Source organism: Microcaecilia unicolor, chromosome 5 (genome assembly GCF_901765095.1).
Source record: "Microcaecilia unicolor chromosome 5, aMicUni1.1, whole genome shotgun sequence".
NCBI classification, from domain to species: domain Eukaryota; kingdom Metazoa; phylum Chordata; class Amphibia; order Gymnophiona; family Siphonopidae; genus Microcaecilia; species Microcaecilia unicolor.
This window is the reverse complement of record NC_044035.1, coordinates 289,828,117-289,848,008: the sequence shown is the minus strand read 5'-3', so window position 1 is coordinate 289,848,008 and position 19,892 is coordinate 289,828,117. Positions and strand designations below refer to the sequence as shown.

Below are 19,892 nucleotides of genomic sequence, written 5' to 3'. Positions count from 1 at the left end.
GCAAGACTTCCCTTCACTAAATCCGTGCTGACTTTGTCTCATCAGTCCATGTTTTTGTATATGCTCTGCAATTTTATTCTTAATAATAGCCTCCACCATCTTGCCCGGCACCGACGTCAGACTCACCGGTCTATAATTTCCCGGATCTCCTCTGGAACCTTTCTTAAAAATCGGAGTAACATTGGCTACCCTCCAGTCTTCCGGTATTACACTCGATTTTAGGGACAGATTGCATATTTCTAACAGTAGCTCCGCAAGTTCATTTTTTAGTTCTATTAATACTCTGGGATGAATACCATCAGGTCCCGGTGATTTACTACTCTTCAGCTTGCTGAACTGACCCATTACATCCTCCAAGGTTACAGAGAATTTGTTTAGTTTCTCCGACTCCCCCGCTTCAAATATTCTTTCCGGCACCGGTGTCCCCCCCAAATCCTCCTCGGTGAAGACCGAAGCAAAGAATTCATTTAATTTCTCCGCTACGGCTTTGTCCTCCTTGATCGCCCCTTTAACACCATTTTCGTCCAGCGGCCCAACCGACTCTTTGGCCGGTTTCCTGCTTTTAATGTATCTAAAAAAGTTTTTACTATGTATTTTTGCTTCCAACGCTAATTTCTTCTCAAAGTCCTTTTTTGCCCTCCTTATCTCCGCTTTGCATTTGGCTTGGCATTCCTTATGATCTATCCTGTTACTTTCAGTTGGTTCTCTTCTCCACTTTCTGAAGGATTGTTTTTTGGCTCTAATGATTTCCTTTATCTTACTGTTTAGCCACGCCGGCTGACGTTTAGTCTTTTTTCCCTTTTTTCTAATACGTGGAATATATTTGTCCTGAACCTCCAGGATGGTGTTTTTAAACAGCATCCACGCCTGATGCAAGTTTTTTACTCTGCGAGCTGCTCCTTTCAGTCTTTTTTTGCAATTGTGATAAAGTAAACATCCATCTAATGCTTTTACCGTTGTTTTCCCTTTTCTCCTCAGCACTATGTACCATTGCTCATACCTTCATTGTGAAAAGATGACACAGCTGTTTGTAGCCCCTTCCTGGCCTTCACCAATGTGATTTGGTTGTGGGTAAGAGTGTCTGGTGATCAGAGAGCAAACATTGTCTATGCGCTACCTATGGTTATCTACAAGTTTCTACTTGGCAGATCACTAGTGCTAGACAACATACCTATTATTTACACAACTCTGTGCTGTGGGGCTCTAAGGTAAGGGGGAGAGGCTGGATGGGCATTTGTGTTCCTCAACAGAAATGCCCACCCAGTCTCCCTCCCTTACCATACAGCCATGTAGTTTGGAAGGAACAGGTGGCCTTCTGTATGGCCACACTTATCACACGTGTATACCAAAGTTTCTCTGTCACAGGTCACCTGTCATGCAACCCAAATTGATGCCTCCTCTCACATCAACCTCAGCATTTGATAATAACACATGTGTAGTGCACAATGTACACACAGACCCTGGTCAGTGCCAAAAGTGTAACATTGTATTGCAACTATATACAACAAAAAAAACTATTTACAACCCCCACCCCCCAAAATCATTCTCCCCACAACACCCCCCCAACATTCTCCCCCAAATCATTCTCCCCTCCCCTATCCCTCCCTCTCCAAATGCCGCCGCAGCAGCTCAATTACCAACAGCATGAGCCTGTTGTGGATCTCTTGCCGCTCCCCACAGAGTGCCGCAGTGCTGCCACCTCCTGCAGCAACTGGTTGACTACAGCAACCAGATGCTGCAGTACTGCAGCACTGTTGTCTGTAGCTGCTGGTGTGAGTGGAGCTGGTGGTGTGGGTGCAGCTGGTGGTGTTGCTGGGGCTGGTGGGTGCTCCTCCCCCTCCAGAGGAGGCATATCTTCCCATGCCTCAGCCTCGGCCTCCTCCTCCTCTTCGGCCTCCTCCTCGGCCTCCACCTCCTCGGTCTCCACCTCCTCGGCCTCCTCTTGCCGCCGCTGCCACCCTGTGTATGTAAAAAGATTGTCTTTGAGATCAGCACATCCAATATGGCTTGCATAGTGCAGGAGCTGGCTGGCCTGAGGCGGGGGATGGGGAAAGGTGTGGTGAGCCCTGAGCTATACCCATGGGGTGTGAGATGCATGAGATGACATGATAGGGAACCCTGGATGCTGGTCTGACACAGAGTACACAGGCAGACCACACTCATTGCTCAGCAGCATGTTTGCATTATGATTTGTGACTATGGTTGGCTGACTATTTTGGGGTTTTGTTTTTTTGGGGGGGAAAGCACATAACTTTAATATGAAGCAATGATATCCACTAAGAGTAGGACCTCAGGCAGGAATACAATGAACAATATCCACCCCAGAAAGGGGGATACAGAAGTGAGGCATGTCATCTTATTCATCTCAGAGAAGGTTAGTTGGAAGTTGCAGCCACACTCACGGGAGGGTAGCTGCAACATCAGGCCTTGATCTGGGACAGAGGTGTTATGACTTACTAGTTGCCTATTAGCCACATGGAAACTGATATTGTACAGGATATTTGCTTTATTAAATACATTTACAAATGAGTACAGGTGCCCTGTTTATAATACTTACGTCGAGCCCTGAGGTGCTGTCTCACTGCCCTGATCATGTCAGGGCTCTCTCTTTTGGTTCGGCGGAATCTCCACTGGAGGGACTCGAGGTCCCTCCGAATGCCAAATCTTCTGCAAGATATAAGTTTGTACACCAGGAGTCAGAGGATGGCCCTTCTTGCCTTCAGCACACAAATCCATTTGGAAATCAAATAGGAGAGACTCATAACACTGATTGTGTGTGTGTGTGGGGGGGGGGGGGGGCATTACATTGGTACAGATGATGTCATTGAGATGGACATAAGGACAGAGAGTACCTTTTGTGTGCAGTATTGTAGGGATGTGGGAATGTTTTTGCTTTTTAGTACATAGATTCTATTAATGAATGTGCATGTGCACATATCACTGATTACCCTTGAATGCAGACTACAGTTTGTCCTTACATTGCTGAGGGAGCTCTTATTTGTGTAGCTACAGGAGGGGGCCCTGATAGGCCAGGAGGGGGGGTGAGCAAACACTTACCTCTCCAACCTGTCCCTTATCTCACCCCAGGCTTGGATGGAGAGAGTCCTAGGGGGGGCAGGTGGTGGTGGTGGTGCCTGAACAGTACGTGTCTGTGCTTGATGCACAGGTGCACCAAGTATACAATTTCAGTTTCGCTGAAATTGGGCTCCCTGCAGACAGACATATTTCTCAGTGAATAACCATTGGAAAGCATGCATCACCTTATATGGACGCCCATGTGTGATGAATGTCTTTACATGTACAGCTCCATATATGGACAGGTCAGTACATGCACGTCTTGGCATCTATATTGGCTCTACACATGGATAGCCGTGACGCATGGACATTCATGGACTGTCGTCACGCGTGCCTACATGTGGAGTTTTCCTTATATGGATCATTATCAAGTGTGCAAACTTCATATATACACAATAAAATATGTATGTTCCTTATATTTCCCATAGCTGCATGTTCCGCAAGTACAGTGCATGTAGCTACGGACATTCAGGTACGGGGAAAATATAAGGAACATTGAGGAGTATAAAGTACAGTAACAAGGACGTGTTTCTCACATAACTGCCATATTTTTCATATACCTTGGGCATCCCTGATTTGGGTGTTTTCAACTGCGATAATGGAATGTCTAAGGGCATCCTTTTTCCTATACTTTGGGCGCCCCTGATTGGGCGTTTTCAACCGCGATAATGGAATGTCTAAGGGTGCCCATATTATTTTTCAATTATACCTGCCTGATTTTGGCCGACTTCGTGAGGGCGCCCAAATTCAGATTTGGACGACCTTTCGATTATGCCCCTCATAATTGCGAAAGTGCCTGATATACTTGGGTAATGAGTTCCAGAGTTTGGAAAAAAAAATTAGCATTACGGATAGTTTTGTAGATTAAGTTTTTACTTGGGAAATGTAATATGAGATATTCTCTAGATGATGAGGTGACATTTCTTAGTGATAACTTAATGCAATCTATCATATAAGATGGTAAGATATTATAAAGAATCTGATGAACAAGAACACAAAGCTTAAATGAAATTCTTTCATTGATTGGTAACCAATACAGGTCCTTAAGAAGAAAAGATGCTTTAATATAACATGAAAATCTATATATTAGGAGGGCAGACATGTTTTGCGTACTTTGTATTTTTCTTAGGAGACTCCACTTAATAACTGCATAAACTGAATTGCAATAGTCAAATTTGGTTAATATTAGTGACTAAAATAAAGTGTGAAAGACTGATCTCGAAAGATTGGTCTTAATCTTTTAAGTTTCCACAATGAATTAAAGACATTTGAGACTACTTTGGAAATTTGGCAATCAAAAGAAAGAAACTGATCAGTTAAGATCCCCAAACTTTTCACTGTTGAATCCAAAGAATAAGTAATATTATCAGTCTAACAATTTGAGATGTTTATTGGGTGATAAGGGCTAGTTACTATCATAAATTTCATTTTATTAGTATTAAGTTTCAAATTAAAATTAAGAGCCCAGGATTCCATTAAGTTAATACCTTCTTTGATTTTGTTTGCAACCTCATGTAATTCTTTTATTAATGGGATATAAATTGTAACATAATCAGCATATATGAATGCTGAAAGTCCATTTGATTCTAGCAAATGGCCTAAAGGGTGTCATCATAATGCTAAACAAAATAGATGACAGAGGACAACCCTATGGCACTCCACTACAAGAACCCCATGATGATGAGATAGTATCCAGTTGATTAACCCTGGATTTTAAATATCTAGATAACCATTGCAAGACAGTTCCACAGATTCCATAATATTCAATTATGTTTAAAGGATGTCATGATCTACTGTATCAAATGCACTAGACATGTCAAATTGGAGAATTAAAACTTTGTTGCCTAAGCTTAATTCTCATCTAAGATTGGCTACTAATGCAGTAAGCACAACACAACACAGAGAGGACCAATATTGTTGTCCTGTGTGATTAAAGGAAGTTTTGTACCATATTTGGAGGCTCTTGGTGCTCTTTTTTGACTCATACTAATGTAGTAAGAACAGTTTCAGTACTATATGAGTGCCTGAAACACGATAGATATTTATGTAGAAATGAAGACATTCCATTTTCTGATGAGTGATTAGCCCCTCCAAAACTTTCACTAATAGAAGTATTGAGGCCATTGGTCTGCAGTTGGAAACAATAATAATACTAATTTTTGGGATTGGAGTTAAGATTATGCTACCTTTGCAAGTAGGGAATATACCCTGATATAACATTAAAGTTAGACTTGAATGTAGGTGATCAATTAAAACCTTAGGGGCTAGTTTTAAGAGATAATTATGACAGGAGTCAAGCAAGCATTGTGATTTAGTATATTTACGAAGGAAAGGATTGACTTAGTCCAATGTGATAGGTTGAAATGTTGACCAAATTCTATTCATAGATGAGCAACAGGGTGACTGAATTTGTAAAATAAGGAATTGCTCTAAAGAGATAGAAAATACAGTATAACCATTATCTATCTATCTCTACCTATCTATCTATCTATCTATCTATCTATCTATCTATATATATATATATATATATATATATATATATATATATATATATATATAGATAGATAGATAGATATATATATATATATATATATATATATATATATATAGATATAGATATAGATATAGATATAGATATATATATAGATATATATATATATAGAGAGAGAGAGAGAGAGAGAGAGAGAGAGAGAGAAGGTCTACATCAAAATGGGACATATCTATCTAAAATGAGTGCATGTATCTAAAATTAAAGTAAGAGATACAAAGGCAAATTCCACAGTACTCAGTCTAGCCATTGTAGAGTCAGAAAAATGTTCTGCCTGACAGAGCAAGCTGCAGCTACTACAGTAAAAATATAACTTTAAGAGCCTGACTTGCGAGCTACATAATCACTCCATCATGAGAACAGTCAAGGTGCAATTTCTAAATACAGTGAAATATAAACAACCTTAATCTTAGAGTTAATTCATTTAAACTATGGATATTTTAGGAGATCTATTATAGATTAAGCCCTGAATTTCTCAGTTACTGTATTACTATTTATAAAAGATTGATGACCATTTTTCCTATTATCTCACAGGAACTAAAACGATTTTGTGCAAAACTAATATCTAATTAACTTTAGTAAATCATTTATCACAACAAAAAATGCACATTAAACAAAATTGTTCTTCCCATTAAGACAAGAATATATCATTGGATTCTGTGTCTCACGGTATTTCAGAAATTGAATATAATTTGGGTTTCCAGCCAAATAATGGAAAATGGAAAGCAGACCTTAATGAAGAAAATACAGATGAACACAAGCTCTGATAAGCTATAAAACAGTAATAAAACAAGAAAGACAGACTTTGAAAAGAGGTAAAGGTGGAAACTAATACAAAAAAAACTTTTTCAAGTACATCCAGTGCAAGAAACCTGTGGGGGAATAGGTTGGAACACTCAGGGACCATAGGGTAAGCAGCATTTTAAACCTTCTTTACAGAATGATGGGTTCATTGGAGTTGGGTCAGACTTATGCGTTTCTTATGTTTTGTGGGACCAATATTCAGCTGGCAGCAGTTATCAGGCTTGTTGTCCGTCACCACCATTAAACCCCGGCAACTGGCATTAAATATCTGGGTCTATTTTGGTCACTAAAAAGTTAACCAGTTATGCTAACATTCAGCTGTAACTGGTTATGCTTTTAGCGGTCAAATACAGGCTTCATTTGATCATTCAATATAGCTAGTAGGCCCTGAATATCTGTACCTAACCAGCTATGTTGCATGAAATAGCAGGTTAGGGCCAGATTCTACATATGGAGGGGCATAATCGAATGGGGACGACCATCTCTAAGGGCGTCCATCTCTAAGGACGTTCCGGCGAAGGGGCAGGGAAACCCATATTATTGAAACAAGATGGGCGTCCATCTTTCCTTTCGATAATACGGTCAGGGACGCCCAAATCTCAACATTTAGGTTGACCTTAGAGATGGTCGTCCCTAGGTTGTCCTTAGAGATGGTCATCCCTGGTTTTTGGCCATAATGGAAACCGAGAATGAACATCTCAAAAACGACCAAATCCAAGCCCTTTGGTCGTGGGAGGAGCCAGCATTCGTAGTGCACTGGTCCTCCTCACATGCCAGGACACCAACCGGGCACCAAAGGGGGCACTGCAGTGGACTTCACAAATTGCACCCAGGTGCATAGCTCCCTTACCTTGGGTGCTGAGTCCCCTAAACCCCCTTAAAACCCACTCCCCACAACTGCACACCACTACCATAGCCCTTAGGGATAAGGGGGGCACCTACATGTGGGTACAGTGGGTTTCAGGTGGGTTTTGGAGGGCTCACATTTACCACCACAAGTGTAACAGGTGGGTGGGGGATGAGTCTGGGTCCGCCAGCCTGAAGTGCACTGCACCCACTAAAAATTGCTCCAGGGACCTGCATACTGCTGTGATGGAGCTGGGTATGACATTTGAGGCTGGCATAGAGGCTGGAAAAAATGTTTTTGTTTTTTGGGGTGGGAGGGGGTTGGTGACCACTGGGGGAGAAAGGGAAGGTGATCCCCCATTCTCTCCGGTGGTCATCTGGTCAGTTCGGGCACCTTTTCGAGGCTTGGTCGTGAAAAAAAAAAGGGACCAAGTAAAGTCGACCAAATGCTCATGAGGGACGCCCTTCTTTTTTCCATTATTGGCGGAGGAACCCCATTCTCTTAACCATACCCCCGTCCCGCCTTCGGTACACTGCCGATATGCTCCTGTGAACTTTGGTCATCCCCGCGACGGAAAGCAGTTGAGGACGCAAAAACTAGGCTTTTGATTATGCCGATTTGGGCGACCTCGGGAGAAAGACGCCCATCTCCCGATTTGTGTCGGAAGATAGGCATCCTTCCCTTTTGAAAATAAGCTAGATGGCACCTAAAAAATCCCCACAGAACTCAGTTTTGCTTAAGCACATAAGATTTATGTGCGATATATAGAATATGCTTAGTTGATATCATTGTGCCTAAATCTGTGTGCGCCCATTTACACCAATGAAAACCTGGCGTAAATCTCAGTGCGTAGATTTAGGCAGACTGTGCCATATTCTATAAGTACATGCATATATTTTGGAACACCCATGAAACGCCCATAAACATGCCCCTTTTGAACTGTGAGCATTCAATTTTAACTGCATACTTCACCATTTAGGTGCAATTAATTATAGAATGTGCTTACTGAGTTGTGTGCATAACTTCAATTATTGTCAATTAGTGCTCATTATTCCTTATTAAGTTCTGTTAAAAATGCTGAGGGTTGTTGAGTCAATTAAGTTATGTGCATATTTTTAGAATGCACCTGGATTTTGACATACAAATCTAGGCGTCCTATATAGAATCTGGTCATTAGTGGCTATCCGTTGACTGGGACATTCAGCGGGAGATAAAGTTTAATAAAAACTTAATATACCGGATTTCAAAAGTGTGAATCAGTACAGTTTACAATAAAATACTCTTGGGGTGATAATATTCAGCCCATGGCAGTAAGTGGTTTGAAACCACTTATTGCCATGGGTGAACTAAACCTGAATACTGAAAGCTAGGGCAAGCATACTGACCTGGAAGTTAACCAATCATTGGCCCACATTTAGACCAGTGCCCAGCTAACTAAGGGGTCCTTTTACTAAGTCACGGCAAAAGTGGTCTGCAGTAGTGTGGGCACATGTTTTTGGCACACACTGGGCTTGTTTTTACCGCATCTGGGAAAAAGGGCTTTTTCTCAATGGGCTGGGAAAGGGGCCTGCAGTAAAATTGAAACCAGCTTGCACCTATTTATGGTCTGAGATGTTAACACTACCCATTGATCTGGCAGTAAGGGCTCATGCGCTACATGTGTGGTGACAAGTCAGTATGCACCAACTGCTGATTAATGCTGGAAACACCATGCATGATAGAAAATAAAACAATAATTTGTCCTGGTCGTATAGTGCAAGCAAAAATCCAAAATTACCACCAGGGGGCATGCTATCCTGATGGTAGCCTCATTTTCATGCATGCTGCACATGGGTAGAGCCGTGATGTATAAAGTTAGGAAAGCGTTTTTGCTGTGCTAGATTTATGCTCTTAGTTAGCCAGTTAGCAGACCAAATATCACCACTAACTGACTTTCCAGCTTATTTTCAAAAGAGAAAGATGCTCATATTTCGACCCAAATCAGGAGATGGGCGTCCATTTCCCCTGGGCGCCCAAATCGGTATAATTGAAACCCGATTTTTGGCGTCCTCAACTGCAGTCCGTCACGGAGATGAACAAAGATCACGGGGGCGTGTCGGAGGCGTGACAAAGGCGGGACTGGGGCGTGGTTATCGGCCGAGGAGAGATGGGCTGATAATCGAAACAAGAAGGGCATTTTTGACAAGAATTTGGTCCGTTTTATTTGGACCCTTTTTTTTCAGGTCCAAGTCCCAAAAAAGTGCCCCAACTGACCAGATGACCACCGGAGGGAATCAGGAATGACCTCCCCGGACTCCCACAGCGGTCACTAACCCCCTCCCACCAAAAAAACCCACTTTAAAAACTTTTTTCCAGCCTGTATGCCAGCCTCAAATGCCATACCCACCTGCATGACAGCAGAATGTGTTCTATCCTCTGACAGCCTTTCCCTGGTTCTGATGTGGGTCTCAGGTGAGTGTGGCACCTTTTCTGTTAAGGGCACTGCAGAGTCACATCAGCAATGCATTGTGGTGGGTGTAGGGTAGTGGGCTCCGTGATTCCACTAGCTTGTGTTAAATGTTCACGATGTTGGTAGTTGGTAGGCTCTACTCCCATGGTGCTTTTCTCTCTGCTTACTGAGTCAGAGTGTGCCCTGTTTTGTTTCCGGTAGTCCATGAGGTAGTGGCCATTTGTGTAAGACACTTTTAGATCCCTTTCATGTGTTAGCCACATTACAGCACTTAGTTCTTACCTTGAATGTTGCTGAAAGAGGGCATTGTACACCATTCTGCCAGCTCGGACCTACTGCTAATCTCAGTACCAGGGAGACTCGTTGCCAGTGGGGCACAACCTCTGATCTGCAGTTAACTGTGAGTAAAGGTGCTTACTCAAATAAAGAACGTTTTCAGCGAGATTAGTCTTCAGGTGTGAACTGCTGTGCCAAGGTTATACAGCAGCAACAAGTCCTGTCCCTGGAGCACTTTTAGTGGGTACTGCAGTGCACTTCAGGCAGGCAGACCCAGGCCCATCCCCCCCACCCATAACACTTGTGGTGGTAAATGGGAGGCCTCTAAAACCCACTGTACCCACATGTAGTTGTCCCCTTCACCCCTAAGAGCTATGGTAGTGTTGTACATTTGTCCCTCCCATGACCAAATGGCTTGGATTAGGACGTTTCTGAGCTGGGCGTTTTTAGTTTCCATTATCGCTAAAAAAAAAAAAAAACTGCCCATCTCAGAAAGGACCAAATCCATGGCATTTGGTCCTTCCAAACCGTATTTTCTAAACAAAAGATGGACGCCCATCTTTTTCGAAAATACGGTCTGTCCTGCCTCTTCACATACTCATTTTCGGACATAGACGCTCATGGAGATGGGCGTTCATGTTCGATTATGCCCCTCCACGTGACTCTGCTCGAACTCTATCCCTGGATGCCCCTAACTTTTCCGATTAGGGAATATTCAGCAGCACTAACAATAAAGTGAATATCATTGGCTGGCCAACTCAGTGGGGTTTACCCTGAAAGGATCCTCTCCTGCCCAGTTAAACACCTTTAAATATTGACTACTCTGTGGCATTTAGAACGCAAAAAGGAGGTATAACAGTACACCCATATGTATGTACCAAAAGATGCTCATTTGGAGCCCATTTTATAAAGAAACATGTGTGCCTACTTTTCTTTATGGAATCCTAGTATAGAAGGACAAATATGCACCTATATTCCAGGCACAAGCACTTTAATCAACCATAGTGGGCTAGATTCTATGTATGGCGCCTAAAACGTCTGCACAGTAAACATTTCTGACTAAGCATATTTTATAATTGGTGCCTATATTTAGGTGCGGTATATAGAATATACTTAGTTGATATCCCAGCGCCTAAAACTATGAACCTCCATTTACAGCAACGAATATGTGGCGTAAATCCCTGTGCTTAGATTTACATACACTGGACCATATTCCATAATTACACGTACATTTTGGAACGTCCACGAAATGACCATTTCCTTGCACAAAGCCACACCCCTTTTGAACTGCGCGCATTAGAATTTAGGCGCAGTTCATTATAGAATACACTAAGCGAGATATGTGTGTAAATTCTAATTATTATCAATTAGTGCTCATTATTGCTTGTTAAGCGCTGTTATCAATGATGATTAGCTTGTTAAGTCAATTAAAGTATGCACCTTATTATAGAATACACTTGGATTTCAGCACAGAACACTACTACTACTATTGAGCATTTCTATAGCGCTACAAGGCATATGCAGCGCTGCACAAACAAAGAAGAAAGACAGTCCCTGCTCAAAGAGCTTACAATCTAATAGAACACTAGGTGTGATATATAGAATCCGGGTGATGTGTCTAAATGGTCAAAAATGTGTAAATTATAGTATTCTCTAATTTATGGATAAATATACTCTGCTGAAACTCTGCTCATGTATATGCTCACCTTGAAACTACAAGCTATCACATTTAGGCTGCAGTTTATAGAATAGCATGTAGCTGGAATCTTGGCATTTACTCACATATGTGCACATATTAAAACATTTTGGTCATTTGTATATGTTCTTGGCATCCAAGAATAGGTGGGCTGTTATAGAAATAACATCAGAAAGCTACATTATACAGAAGATTTTAATTCCAGTGTTACAAGATATTCAAATATTTGAAGTTTTCATTGTGCAGTCCTATACAGAGGGTTGCTTCAATGGTAAGACTTAAGTTGGAAAGGTTTAATCTCATAGATGTCTATACAATGTCAGATTCCTGCACCTGCTTTAAAATACTTCATAAGGGACACCAAAATTGCCCTTTGTTAGTAGTTGTCTTGAATGATATACATGCATTGCACTTAGAGGGGAAGTTATCAAGCTGTATTATGGGAATCAGCTGCATTATTTGCCCCTTAATAAGACTTAAAGGGCACTAGCACAGGTTGACTTACCCTAAAACAGTGCTATTTAAGTGTCCGTGGGGTGAATTCTGTATATGGTGCTAAAAAAAAGCACTGTTTTATAAACCACGCTTAAAATTAGGCACGGTTTATAGAATAGAGCTTACACCTGGGAATCGCACCTAACTTTAGGCATGGCCATTTGCACCAACTGAAACATAGTGCAAATGTATGAATGTGAATGCTAGGAATGCTCCCATTCCACCCATGACCCTCCCATTTCCCATTTTTTACTCATGCATAAAATGTAGGTGCTGATCCCATGCCTAAATTTACACACAAATATTCTAATTAAATTTAATTACTGCCAATAATTGCTTGTTAATAGCACTAATTATCTTATTATCCATTGCACACGCAAACTGTGCACACACCTACATTTGCACACAAAGGGCCCTGTTTACTAAGCAGAGCTGTAGGCACGCAAACCTTTCAGCATGCACTAAAAATTAGTGTGCACTAATGCTACAGACACCCATAGGAATATAATGGGTGTCTCTATCGTTAGTGCATGCTAATTTTTAGCACGCGCTAAAATGTTAGTGCACCTACAGCGCAGCTTATTAAACAGGGCCCACAATTTTTTGTGACTTTTAAAGAATTTAGGGTGGGTGGGTGTTCATGGGGGCCAGGGTTGGGAACTTCACTTTTGGTGTGGATGTTCAATTTGGGGAAGTGGTCCTAGAGGGGCTTACAGTTTAGAAGAGGCACTCAAGCCACCTCTTTGTGTTAAAGATGCTGCCTACTTTAAGAAATTGCCTGATTGCTGTCAGATTGCTAGAAAAATGCTGCTTGCGAGATGACTCACAAGCAGCCTTATTCATTTACAAAGTGAATCAGCACCCTGTGTTACTGAGATACCACAGGTTGGAAACCCCTGCTGTAAATCATAGTGTGGTATAAACCTGCCTTTTACCACACCTTGATAACGCCCCTCCCCCTTATTTTGGAACAAGCTATTATAGTAACAAAAAGGACAGCAACATATCTGAAAGCTAAATTGTGCCTACATGCATTGTTTTCAATTGGTCATTTATATTAGAATTTGATAAACGTTGTTACAAAAAGTATGATAAAATAATACAGTACCTGTGCATGTGAAAAATTTGGATTCACCCACACTAAGCTCTACCTTGCTTAGCGAAATTGAGACTTGCAGAACAGCTGAAAAACAAAAGAGAAAACACTGCAAATATTATAAATTTCATTGCATGTATTACTTTGTAGGATACATTAACTGATCATACAACGGGACCAAGAGTGTAATTTTATAGCAGAAAAGGGCCTATTTTTTGCCCATTTTATAAAGACAAATGCACCTATGTATCTTTATAGAACACTAGTACAAATCATACAGAAATAGCACCTAGATTAGGGGCACTGACATTTACATCTGAGCATTCCTACTCTATGTTTTGTTTTGCACCTCTTACACTTGTAGGTATGAACTAATTTTATACCTTTTAGCTGGGTAAAATAGCATTTTTTAACATGAAAATGGGTTATAAAATTACCTTCCAAATGTCCACAGGAGCAAGCCAAAGGAAAATGACTTAAGCTTAAACTACAAATGTCAAACTGTAATTCGGCATTCTTTATGTCAATATACATTTTCATTACATATCAGAAATGCATAAATACATTTTACTTATTCCTTTGGCACTTTTTATAGGAGAATTTCTCCCAGCTTATATCTGATGTACAATAATTGTGGAATTAAAAAAGTGAAACTGCTTTCATTTGCCTATAGACAGAGAACGGCTCTACAAAACCTAATTCAGAGTAAAGCTGACAGGGCTAGTCTTAGCAGTTGCTGGGCTCTGTGCAGTGGGGTACCCCAGCTCCTTGCCTAGCCCTGCCCTTTGCCCAACCCTGCCCTACCTAATCCACCCCTGTCTAGCCCCATCCCTCCAGTGACTCACTTCTACCCTCTATACTCACCATCCTCTTCTCACTCATCTTCCCTGAGAATCCTGATAGTCTCTCCTTCATGGTTTTACCCTGCAAAGCATCTCTACTCTCTCTTCCTTCCTATACTCTTCTACCCCAACATTTCCTCTCTCTTATTCTCCACCCACACTTGTATCCCACCCCCCATCCTACTCACCCCTCTCTCACCTCCACCCCTATAGTTCAACATTTCCTTATCCCTTCTTCTTTCCCTCCACCCCTATGGTCCTGCATTCCCTGCCCTTTCTCGCTTCTCCTCCACCCTTATGATCCAGTAATTCCCTCTCCCCTCTTCCTTCTCCTCCACCCCAATGGTCCATCAACTCCCTGTCCCATCTCCCTACCCTACTGAATGGGCTCTATCTCCTTTGGAACATCACAGACCAGATAAGTGCTGGTTGCACAGACTTTTTACTGTTTGCTGAACCCTGAGCATTACTGGATATTTACTAAATATCAATAAAGAAATATAGATGTTGAAAGTTTTTGTTTATGCCTATGATGAAAAGACTAAGCTCTGAGGGTCATACACCTGGAGCTCTTTGAGGCTTTTTCCTTCCACATTTTTTTAAAAATCTTCTACAAAAGATCATTTTTGTGGTTTGGAAGTTAAAATTTTATTCGTTTTATCAATGAAACAATAAGTTCAAACCAGAAATTTCAGATTTTTTTCCATTTCATTAATAGTGAGCACTATTGCTCCATAACACACACTATTGCTCAACAGCACAAACTATTTGTCAGTAAGGGGGCTTTTACTAAAGTACACTGAAGATCTAAGATTAACACACTGTAGCACTGGAATTAACCATGTGCCAAGTCCAGATCAAATGTGTCACCTAGAAGAGGTATTCCCTACATTTTCTTATTCAGGCCATACGTTAATGCTCCATTAATATGCGGGACAAACATGCTGTTAACACAGATGCAATTAGCACCTTTTAATTAGAAGACAGTGACTTTGCATAATCAGTGCATTATTTGGTTAGCAATCAATGAGTCCATCATGTTAACTGCAGGGAGTATTCCATGCCCATTCTCTGCCCATGATCCACCCAATAATGCCTCATAACCAAAAACATGTCTTTGTTCTCTAGAGGTGTGCACAGGGATGGAGATAACGTGAAGCCCACAGAAATCCATGAGCATCCAAGGGGATGTGGCCAAAAAGTATTTACTTCCACAGTGTTGGGAGGGGAGGCATCATAAGTGAATGGGGATGGGAGGGGAAGGATTGAAAGTGAATGGGGACCAGATTATGTCACCATGCCCACCTCGATTTTGACACCAACACCTCAGCTAAAAAAAAAAAAAGAGGGGCTTATTTTGTTGCAAACTGGTGCATGTGTTTAGCAAATTTGAGACTGAGGGAGACCACTGCTAAACAAACTGGTGAGAATATGTGTTGGATTTATTTCAAGCATTTTGGCAGAGTATAATCTCTACCAAGCTAGTTTCATCTAAGTAACTGATAATGCAGCTAATCTGAAAGCAGCATTTTGAGATGAGGTCTGGATAGATTGTGCAGGTCATATCTCAATCTTATAGTCTCTCATGGACTCAAACCATCAAAAACTGAAGTTAATCTGAATGACTTTCCCAGTGAGGTAAGTGCACTTATAACATTGTGCAAGGACATTAAGTGAATAGAAGTCTCACTGAAGAAAACGCTCAAGCAGTGGTTGTCAACTGACATTGAAATCTCTGGTCTAGAATATGGAAACGCTGTATATAAATGCCAGGTGCAAACAAGCAAGTCTTGACCAAATTGTGTGCAATTGATGACTCCTTGCTGGCTGAAGTTGTTATGGCAACGGAACCACTAGACAGGGCTACAAAAGAACTGTTGATAGACACTAAAGCTTCACTACATCTGGTGGTCCCAACAAAATTTCAGTGGAAACGGCATCTGAAAATTACAAATTTAACCAGACATGTAATAGCATCCTTAAAGGATCATTTTGCAGATCACCTGGATCACTACTTTACAGTTACATAGACACACTTAGCAGCAACGTTGCTGGATCCAAGGTCGAAGGGTTGTTTGGAACTGATGACAGCCGAGGGGCAGAATAGTGCCATAAATAGACCGTGAATACTGACAGCAGATCAAGCTGTAGACAAGGTGCAGCTAATTGCCAAACCCCCAACAAAACATCCCAAGTTATAAGAATCAGAGGTGGATTTTTTTGGAGATTTATTTAAGAGCCAGGAAACATCTTCAGTGATTGAAGAGGTGGATACATACATATTGAGGAATTCTGCTCATCTCTTACTACCTATTGACAACAGAGGTCCCACATGTGACTGAAACTGACATGCGTTGCCTATTCCCAGTGCCGTAGTGAGGGCTAATGACACCCGGGGTGGGTCGCCGTTGCGCACCCCTCCCCCCCGGGTGCAGCACGGTGCGACCCCCCTCCGCGTCGCACCCCCCCCTCCGGAGCGCATTCTTACCTGCGGGAGGGCCGATCCGCCCCGAGTGCACGTCGCTCGGAGCTGCGTCAGCCCCACTGGTTCCCTGCTCTCTCTGCCCCGGAACAGGAAGTAACCTGCCTATTCCCTGCTTGAAACTCCTGCCACCAGCACATCGCCAGAATGTTCCTTTTCAGTTGCAAGATAAACAATCAAGGAACATAGAACAGAACTGAGCTCTGTAGAAGGTTTATTAGTTTTGATAAGTTTAAAATGATTTTCTCACAGTCCACATTAATAAATAATCCTTCCAATATTCAAAAGCACTTAACTAGCCAGGATCAGCACCTGGCCAGTTACATGCTTCATAACCGACTATTCAGTGATTTTCAGCCCCACTTTAGCAGCTAGATTTGGCCACGTGAATACATAGGATATCTTTGGCCAATTTGAACATAATTGGCACATATGAATATCAACATAGCCGATTATGTTCAAACCAGCAAAAACTTAACCGGATATTCAATGCCACTTAACCGGATATTCAATGTCAATCACTGGAAATTGCCCGGCATTGAATATCCAGGTCTAGCACTGACCATGAGAGTTAGCCAGGCTAACTCCCATGGTCTAAATATCGGCCCCCAATAAGTTATGCTTTTTGTTTTGTGTTACATTTCAACAAGTTTTAGTATACATTCCCCCCGGATTCTATATATCGCACTGAGATTTCCCCCCCAGAAATCAAAGCAAATTCCATAAAAATGCACATAACCTAATACCAAGCAAGAAACAGCACAAAGAGCCTTTAAAAACAAAAGGGAACATAGTTTTTCATTAAAAAAAATCTTTTAATAGTGAACTTTGATTGAAGAAAGACCCGACACGGGACGTGTTTCGGTGCTACCGCACCTGCGTCAGGGGTCACACCAATGACAAAGGAGGCTTCAATAGACTAATTTCAAAAGGCTGATGCTTTCCAAAATGTTGTGTGATATATTCCTCTGGATAAGATGTAATGTGAAGCTCATACAGCAGCAGCTCACATTTACGCTTCAATCAAAGTTCACTATTAAAGGATTTTTTTAATGAAAAAAACTGTGTTCCCTTTTGTTTTTAAAGGCCCTTTGTGCTGTTTTGTGCTTGGTCTTCTTTTTCTGTATTTGGTTCCCTCTCTTTGTTACATCATAACCTAATACCAAACATGTTCCCAATGCCATAAACTGCACTTATATTTTGATAGTTCATCTTCAAACAGATTCTTCACACAGCGCTATATCTTGCCACAATCTTGAGCACAGGAACAGGCAGAAAAATTCTAGGATGCATAGTTGAAAATGGGGTGTGGCCATTGACATAGAATGGGCAGGTTGTAGCTGTTTCTGGAATCTATAGAGCCTTTTTACTAAGGTGTGTAGACACCGACTCATGTCCAAAACATGTCAATTTGGTACTACCACCCAGCTACTGTGTGCCCCGGGTGGTAATTCCATTTTTGGCACGCACCCAAAACACACAGTAGAAAATATTTTATATTTCTTCCACAGGGCCCTTATCCAGCAATGATCAGCAGTTGGTGCATGCTGCATACTTACCGCCCAGTTAGCATGTGAGACCTTACTGCTAAGTCAATCAGTAGCGTTAAGGTCTCAGGCCAAAAATGGACACGTGTTGGTTTTCATTTTGCCACACGTCCATTTTCCGGCACATTAAAAATCCCCTTTTTTTCCAGGTGTGCTCAGGAAATGGACCAGTGTGCATCCAAAACATACACCTACAGCAGCACATCATTTTTGGGCACACCATAGTAAAAGGGCCCCTTAGTGTGTTGTTATAGAATATACTCGGTCTGTACCTAATTTAAGCATCAACATTTACATCAGGTTTTACTTGGTGTAACTACCTGTGAATAAATTTAGTTGGATGGACCATCACTTGGCATATTCTATACAATTTAGGCTTATTCTATAAAGTACGCCTAAATTAAGGTGCACTTTATAGAATGCGCTCAAGCAAATTTAATTTTGGTACACTTGGCATATTCTATAAAATTTAGGCTTATTCTATAAAGTACACCTAAATTAAGGTGTACTTTATAGAATGTACTTAAGCAAGTTTAATTTTGGTGCCAAATTTTTAGGCGTGATATATAGAATCTACTCCTTTATGTTTTATTTGAATTTGCAACATGTTTTAAATGGGGGTTGGGTACAGGGAAAGGAAAGAACACTAATGGTAAGGGGACAGTACCAATATGATGGGGATGGTGCGAAGATGGAAAAAAATTGGCTGGGGTTGATGAGGGGATGGTAGCAATAGGGTGGGGATCGGATAGGGACTGAGTGGTGATGGAATAGAATTGACTGGAGATGGATGGGGATGGGGACCAGATTATGTCTCTCTGATTAACAATTAGTCAGCATTAAGTTGTACAACATATATGTAAAGGAGGAAAAGGATATCAGAAACCAAGTGGACAATTGCTATAAGCAAATATTGTGTTCTATCAGGTTCCAAGTTTTTATCATTGATCATTAAAAAACAATTCTAATTATTTTTAAATGTCCATTGTTAATTAAGTTGCAAGAAATGTGCTCAAAACTACATTCAAATTGTTGCATCTTCAGAGCAACCTGCACTTGAAATCAACTCTAGTAGCAGCTTGTAACTCACTAATATTTTATGAATGTTTCTTTTAAGAAATTGTATATAGATATAACAGAGCACTTAGCTTGTATTTCCTGATGGGACCCATTTCGTTGAACTTAATGGCTTCATCAGGGACCACTCATTCAACACTGCTCACTCGCAAAGTGCAGCTCACACCAGATTTTACTGAAAATGGCTCTGAGATCCTTTCCCTCCTTTACATATATGTTGTACAACTTAATGCTGGTTGGTCATTAATCAGAGAGAACTTTCTGGTGGTGACTATAAAGTTTTGACAGTCTCTAATTATCCCTTGTGTGTGTGTTGACGAGATTATGTTGCCATGCACACTTCTACCACACTCTAAAGAAGTTTTTACCACAAAGATAGGTTAACGTGTCCTTGTGATCGCTGTGACAGTGCACTAAACTGTGCATTAACAACTAACACAGCTTTATTAAAAGGGCCCCTAAGTGTCCTATTTATCAGTAGGTACAGTATTGAAGAATAGTACCCCTGCTGATAAACACTGAGTGCAACTGATCAGTAATGGATGCTATTGAGCACCAGTATGTACTATTAAGCAATAATTCATATAATAAACAAAATCATGCCCTCAAACAAAAATGTAAAACAAAATAAACAAATAACATAAAATTGCCAAAGACA

The 19,892-nt window shown here is 41.2% G+C and overlaps 1 protein-coding gene across 1 annotated transcript in view; it reads right to left on the bottom strand.

Annotated features, from left to right (window-relative positions):
* NCAM2 (neural cell adhesion molecule 2) overlaps window positions 1-14,201 on the bottom strand; it is a 351,991-nt gene extending 337,790 nt beyond the window's left edge. The window contains exons 1-2 of the mRNA XM_030205047.1: window positions 14,132-14,201; window positions 13,299-13,373 (exon numbers count right to left, since the gene is read on the bottom strand). Of these exons, the coding sequence (XP_030060907.1) occupies window positions 13,299-13,373; window positions 14,132-14,201 (145 nt within the window). The remainder of the gene's footprint in view (window positions 1-13,298; window positions 13,374-14,131) is intronic.
* Window positions 14,202-19,892: the final 5,691 nt, after the last annotated feature.